A 7,904-nucleotide genomic window follows, 5' to 3' on the forward strand; every position below is an offset into this window, starting at 1 on the left:
GTATTTTTTAGGCATAGTGTTAATTTCTCTGTGGACTCTCATGACAGTGTACAAAGAGAACTCCTACACGCTGTCATTATTCTCCAGATCTTTAACCTCCATCTTTCCAGCTTCCAAAAAAGTCATGTTTCAAACACACTGTTGGCTTGTCAGCTGAGTCCTCTTCTCCCATCTCACATAACCTGGACCTCATGCGTACTGGATAAAAGCTTTTCTTGAGTGCAGAAAAGCATGTGTCACTTGTGGGGGGAAAAAAATGCTAGATTTATTAATTATTTTGATTTAGCATTTTATTGTAATTGTCATAAAACAAACCTCTTTATTTACATTCTACTGAATTCACTGCTACTTTATTTTGTACAACAGAATAACTATACAAGAACAGTGGGTGTTCAACTATGCAATCTGACCACTGCACCGATCATTTATTTACTTTTTATTTATTGCTTATGTTTACTCTGCCATTATATGGTATTCTGGTGAAAGGTTATATTGTTGTCATTTATGTTAAAACTTAACATTAGGTAACAGTAAAATTGTTCAGCTGCTACAAGGTTATAATATAACAACACAATACAGACAATAGATTATGGCATAATCTAACATAATGATTACTTTTTATGGATTATTTGTGCTACCATTGTAAGGTATTCTGGTGAACGGGAATAGGCAATAATGTTGTTGTTATTGTTGGTACGAATATATTTTGAGTTTTGACCTGATTGTCTTGTATTTTTTCTTCTTCTTTTTCAGATGGCCCTCTGGGACCGCGAGGCCTAGTGGAAGCCACAGAGATGTGCACACAGGAGTGCCTTGTCCTAGGACATTCAGACAACTGTTGGATGCCCCCAACATTGGGATCATACCAGCAGCCTAAGTCTCCCGTGTCCAGCTTTGGGTCTCAGAGAGAGTGGGGTCCCAAGGACAAACTCCTCAATGGACACACTCTGACCAGAACCTGGAAAAATGAGAGCGGGCGGTCAGAGCATTTTGGTGACAGGAAGCAGTTTGGGAGCGGAGAGGGACACTTCACCAGCAGTGGCATGGCTGATATTCCATTGGTGAGTCTGAAGTCCTGCCAGCCAGCCTCCTGCCCAGACAGCCCGAAGGACCAGCAGCTATAAGAGGGACTTTGCTTCTGTGCTGTGAGACGCACATACATCTGGACACAGTAAACAGGCGGAGCATCTAATCTGAACTTCTCTCCTGTTTTATTGCATTTTTTCCCCCCATTCTTGTTTTCATCTCTTCCCACTTGAGTTGATGCTTCTGCAGTATAATAGCCACATGTACTATGTAGGCCATAAAATAGCGCTTCTGCTGTGTTCTCTACGATTCAACTTTGCTATGGTTCTAGAGGAAACTTTTTCTGCTCCTCCATGGATTTTTTTTTCTGTAACATTTTCTGTCCACTTCATGTGCGAATTGGACAAGCGGAGGAAGGACATTCATAAAAATGGAGAAAATGAAAATAAATTCCGAGAAAAAAAAAAGAAAAAAACACTACCATGGCTGACCAATATATAAAACTATTTGTGGTGTGGTTGTTATTGAGTTGTTCAGGACTATATTAATCAACACAATCAAAGAATATGGAATTACATTTCAGAAAGTGTTGTTCTAATAACACTGTTTGTGGACACTTGTTTATTCTGTCATTGTCTGTGTGTTTGTAAATAAGACTTATTAACCACTATCATGTATCTGTAATATCCACAGTGAATAGGACAGTTCTCGACTGTTGTCATCGTAATGGCTTGGATTTGGGATTTCAACTGGACAAAGCTCTGTAATACGGTATTATGTACAACAACAAAACATTTACCCAATTCTTTAAAAACCCTACAGTTGATTTTGAAACAGATTTCCATTCCGTAATATACTCAGTGTTGCCCATGTTCCAGTAATATAAAATGATATTTTTTTTCTCCAAGTACTACAAAACCACAGGCAAACTTTTTTTTTTTAAAAAGAACATTTTGTATGAAGGATGTCAGTGCTGAATATGTGCATTATAAAAATGAAAAGCTCTGAAAGCTCTCCTCTATAAACCGATTTTGAAAGTGTTCAGTACAATTAAATAGCAATATATTTGTAAATGGTTAAATGTTTTATCTAACGTTGATCTTATTACTGTATAGATTTTATTCAAAATTGTGATTGAACTGAGTGCAATCCCTCAGTAGTACCTGCAATTTATTGACCTATGTATATACAGTATATATATATTATTTCCACGCAGACTATTATTTTCCATACATAAGAAAATACAGGTTAAGGTAACACTTTAATCACTGTGCCTTCATGATGTTTCTTCAAACACTGAATAGTGCTTATTTAAATGACGAAAACATGTTGGCTACAAAGAACATCCAGTCTGATAATCAAACGCCTTATGCATTGAATGTTTGCCAAATTTAGAGACATAATCACACAAATGTTAAAGTACAAAATCAAGTCGTCGATACTGGAGAAAAAAAACACACACAAAGGCATGTGCAGATAATGGGTCAACCATGAAAGATCACCTGTCATTCCACTGTCTGAAAAGGTTTGTTTTATTCCACAGCATGGAAGGCAAATTACACAATGGAACCGCATGCTAAAAAGATATAGCTTTTAAAATTAACTTGATCATTTTTGTGTCATTTTGATTTCTTTTCTTTTGGTTGGAATATAGAGTTGATTTGTGATTTAAGGAGACATTCGGTTTGTAAAGCACTTTCATATTTATGTCACAATATAAAGAAGTTAAGTGGGATGGAGTGATTTGCTTATCGCAGTATGTTTGTCAGTTGTGAGGGTGTTTGACATCACAGATACTGAAACAGTTAATCCTTGTTACTACTCTACAGGTATACAGCTACTGCAATAAATGTTTTAATTATGTGTATGCTTAATTTGTGTACAGCATGGATCGCCTCAGGATATCTGCGTTTGTTTTGGGTAACGCTGTGCCAGCATCAGCGAATTTTCCGAAACAATCTGGTACAAAATCATAACATACCACACTAATTTATTCTAATAGCTTAGTGTATTCATGGGATACCACTGAGACTTTACTAATTTTCAGATGATTTCTTTAATCTGACCGTATTCACGCCACTCAACATTTTTACCTTGAGGATGAGTACAAAACAAATGTACAGTATGTGAACCAGGATGTGTGTCCTCTTGAGTTAAAATTCTTCCAGATGCTGTTTGGGTTTTTTTTTCCCGAGCATTTTGTGCACTTACCAAAAACACAACATTCCCTAAAAACATTCCTGTCAGGGTCACTGTGGCATAAAAACCCTCCACTACAATAACAAATCCTGAGGGAGGCAATTTTAGGAAGGTGGAATCTCTGCAAGGGGGTTGCCATGGAAATGCAAAGAGTCAAACCATCCGAGGAAAACTCGGTTTATTGGTTCAGAACTTATTTTTGGTTCAGAATATTTCAATTGCAACTTTAAAAATGTTTTGATTTAGCTTCCTTAATTAGTTCAAAATTTGGACAGGATTTTTGAAAATGCATGATCAACAAAGTTAAATCAGTTTTAGATATTAATTTTAGACAAAACTGTTTCATCACAGTGCCAAAAATGACAGAAATCATATGTCGTCCATTTATGTACACAGTTCAGAGTCAGCTCTGCATTTGATGCAATGCTGTAGGACCAACTTGCAGGCATCATTTGCTCGCATAACCTTGACATGTTAAACATTTACCTGGGTAAGGACTCGATTCAATACTGCTCTTTTATCAGCAGTCTAAAGTCTCTTACCATGCTGATGTAAATATGCTCATCACATTTAATTTGTGCAAAATTAATCATATGTATTTATATGAAGTTAATGACAAAATCTTAGTTTAATCAACAGAATCCCTGTATGAAGTTTTACTGTGTGGAAGATGAGGCGCCCAGAGATCAGGACCTGGAAGGCGAGCTGCTGCTGCTGCCACTGCTGCTCCTCTGGTTGAGTGGAGACTGCAATACCCTGGGTATCCTGGGGGGAAGTTTCAAAATAACTCTTTTATTGTAGATAACTCTGGAGGAACTTTTTAGGAGAGGTAGTTACACCAACATCCTCCTCCTTAAAGCCCCTAAACTGTGTCTGAAACCTCTCCGTTGATCACTCATTCACTGCATCTTACATGGCACACATGTAGCAGTTTGTGGTGAGCAATTCGAAATTAGACACTTGTGAGTCATTATTTTGCTTTATTACTGAGATGTGGAAAAATCATACAAATCCCTCTGGGGATTGTTGGGAGTGAGTACAAGCACTATTTTTATTCTACTGTGAGAATTTTTAAGGGCATTTGATAATGGATAAATGTCACTCAGAGTTTGGACAGTGAAATGGAGTGATTCCTGGTTGGACCTTCCTGTAACTTTATACATTTATGACCCATAATGAACCTCAAAACTCTGGTGATTTCAACACATTCGTCTTACAGCGACCCAATGACAACCTACTATCATCACATAATTTAGACATGGTAAATCCTGATTGCTGTGTTGATTTAGAAACCCCCATCAGTCATATTAAGAACTTAATTACTATAATAAGCTCCCAGGGCCCTGAAATGCATCCATTTCTGATTTGTTCTGCAACTGAAATTCTTTGCTAAGGTCATCTCCATGTGCATCAAAAATGTACTTTACATAGCAAAGTGAATATATCATCACATGGTTTCATATGCAAAGTTCCCCAACGTTTTCTGCATCATTTCCCACAAATGTTTGGATAACGCTGCAGCGTCGAGCTCATCAAGGCACAGGGAACCAGACATAAATATGCATGCCTCCACTGGGCAGTAATGAAGGGCCAGGCACCCAGTATGACTGGTGAAGTAATTATATTTCCTTTATTCTTTTAGGTTTCTCTTTCTCACTGTAACCTCATTTGATATATTTATCAGCTGTCGCCCAATGGACTTGCTTAAATTCTTACTTGCTATGCTAGCTATCGACTGGTGCAAGAATAGTTTCTGAGAAGCTTCAAAGGTAATTGCCTTGGAAGTGTGAGGGGAAGTAAATTAGTGTCACGCCACAACCAAGAAAAAGGGTTCCCAATCGCATTTGCTTTTTATATGGCTTTGAGAATATTTCCCAGACATGGAAGCCTCTGTGCACAAAGTGGAACAGAGTGAATGTTCAGCAGGGAATCAGTCACAGAGAAGGCATGCACATCAGACAGAAGAAGAGGACTCTCCACAAAGATACAGTGGAAAGAAACAGCACCATCTACACATTATGAGAAGCTGCATTTGAAGATAATAAGAGTCCAAATTAATATTAGTCTGCTGCCACACTTCACTTACTTGCATTGCATCTGATGACTGCGAAAAAATTCAGTCTGGATCGCGACCAGTCAAACAGATCCCGTGGCCTTGTGAGCCTAAATATCTTGAGCCAGGGGGGATTCCTGTTTGATTGAGTGGAAGAGGAGCTCTGTAGGAGGCCAAGATCTAAAACTGGTTACAGTGGAGCTTTAAAAGGACCAAGTTTCTCTGTAGATTGCAGTCAAATGAAGGTAAGATTTGAGCAGTCCTGAAGCTGTGGAACCAAAGCTGTCTTCCTTGACCATATAGTTTTGTCCCCTCATCACACAGTCGCTGTCTGCCTTCTTTCACTGCACTATGCATGGCTTTAAATTATGCAGCATTGTGTAGTGATTTGAAGTTATTCTAGTCATTTTGAAGGGATTTAGTAATAGTTTTTTGTGCAAAATAGTAACAATAATCTTACTTGACTTTTACAAAACTAGCTAGATATTTAATGCCTTGAATTTCGTGCCAAGCCTTGAGAATTTGTCTACTTTCATAACACTCTTTTAGATGAAGTATTCATGCACAGTACACCACACTTGGACTTATTTGTGCAAAAGTGTATTCCATTTATAAATTCATAAAATTCATAAAGATAAAAAAAAAAAAACATATGGAGCTGGAAAAGATCAGCAGAGTGACGTTTTTCTGAGTTGCACATATTTCTATGCCTGTACTGGATAAACTAACTTTGCATGTTTTTCGCTGCTTCATGAGGAAAAAAACAAAAAGAGACAAGAATGGTTTGTTCTAGCCTTTAACACCAGACGAATGCTCAGTACCATGGGGAAAGAAATGAGATTTGCAGAACAGTTCTTTAGCCATGGGTATGCTGTCTTGTGCAGGCCTGACAGCACAACCTTCAGAGATGTGCGAGAGCCTTCCAAAAGACAGGACTTATGCATCTTGTCTGAAACTCTAACCTTAACAGTCTCCATTTAAATAAACAGTGGGACAGTATATTAATTTTATATACCCAGAAAAAGAGGTGACTGACCAAATGAAACATGAAGGTCAGTGAAGAAGATAATGAGAGAACATGAACTGCCATGCAATAGCCACCGCAATAAATATGACAGATTAGGAGTCTGTCAGGAGAAATTGTACCTTGGCAGACTCCTCTTACTCTGACCTTATACCACAAATCTGAATCATTTGAGTTATTACTTTCCCAGAGGTCACTGTAAAATATTGTAGGTCAAAGCAGAATACTAAGGGTTTCTTAAAAAAAGCTTGGACTCCTACCATTTGTATCAGAAAAGAGAGTAAACAAGAGCCCATCCAGCCATGGGGCTGTGCTAATAAGTGGGGATGGCGGAAATGAATGCTTCCTGAAGTGCCAAATCACTACGAAGCAACTGTGCAGAAATGATTCGTGGTTTGAAGCATTTGATATAGTCAGGAACAGGCTGGACAAACCATCCATGTTGCCTTTGTGTGGACAAATATGAGACCAAGATGAAATATTTCGCTGGTTATGCTTTTATTGTTGCTATCATGTCACGTTTAAGCCTCCATTATGAAGATGCTGATTAGTTTTAAGCAGGGTTCAGAGGTCTGTGTTTAAATGGCATGGCAGATTGATAAGAAAATATTTTATTCAAAGAGATCAGACCCTCTCTCTGATACCATAATGGTGAAGTAAGACATTAAAAAAAAAAAAGTTGCCGGGCTTTGAAATGCTGATACTGTGCCGAGAAGTCTGCTTTCAAGGCTAACGCTTTTACTTATAGGCTCAGTGGTGCTTTGAGCTAAGTGCTAAAATCATTATGATCACACATGGTGGGCCAAATGACGTGTTATCAAGCTAACATTTGCTGCTTTGAACTAAGCACAAACAGAAAAGTCCTCCATCTGATATTTGGGGAGATATTTAATAAAATGCCAATAATGTTAACTAAGGCCAAGCTTGCATTAGTTTAGTGTTTTGTGCGGCTTTACGTCACTTTTCACTCCCACTGACAAACGGAGGAGAAATCTGGTCTGGAAATTCAGTCTAAACCAACGATTATTTGGTATTGCAAGGGGTTTACAGATCCAGTTTCCTGAACAGCTTGCAGGCTCATCGAATGCACAGCGATTAATATCAAACATGTTTGATATTTATGTGTTAACATCAGGATTGGTGTGATTATCAAGGCAGTGAACAGAACAGCAGACATTATTGCCAACAGTATAATTTTCTTACAGATTACGAAGATGTTCTTCCCGGCCTGAAACAAAGGATGTCAAAAGACGAGAGAAGGTACATCTGTACAAAATTTCACAACAATCCATCTAGTAACTAAAATATTTCGGGTGGGACCAAATGCTACAGACTATTCAGTTTTTGAAAAGATCAATATCTGCATGTGTTCAGTAAATGTCCCCAATAATTCTGCATTTTTTCCCCCCAAAATGATGAGCATGCCATCCTAAATGTTAAGTAAATAACCAACACAAACACAGTCTGTGGTCTCCTTACATGAACTGTCTGATTAAAAAGCCATTCACTGGGAATGAAGTGGATGGATCTCTTCATTCATAATAGTTTCAATCACCAGACCAGATAAACATCAGCATGTTAGCATTTTTATTGTGAACATGT

General features: G+C 38.0%; 1 protein-coding gene across 1 annotated transcript in view; it reads left to right on the plus strand.

The window, feature by feature from the left end:
* Positions 1-2,889, plus strand: part of LOC110966859 (protocadherin-9) — a 210,592-nt gene extending 207,703 nt beyond the window's left edge. Inside the window, 1 exon segment of the mRNA XM_051944662.1 lies at positions 754-2,889. Coding sequence (XP_051800622.1) covers positions 754-1,124 — 371 coding nt within the window. The 3' untranslated portion in view covers positions 1,125-2,889.
* Positions 2,890-7,904: the final 5,015 nt, after the last annotated feature.

Source organism: Acanthochromis polyacanthus, chromosome 2 (genome assembly GCF_021347895.1).
Source record: "Acanthochromis polyacanthus isolate Apoly-LR-REF ecotype Palm Island chromosome 2, KAUST_Apoly_ChrSc, whole genome shotgun sequence".
Taxonomy (NCBI): domain Eukaryota; kingdom Metazoa; phylum Chordata; class Actinopteri; family Pomacentridae; genus Acanthochromis; species Acanthochromis polyacanthus.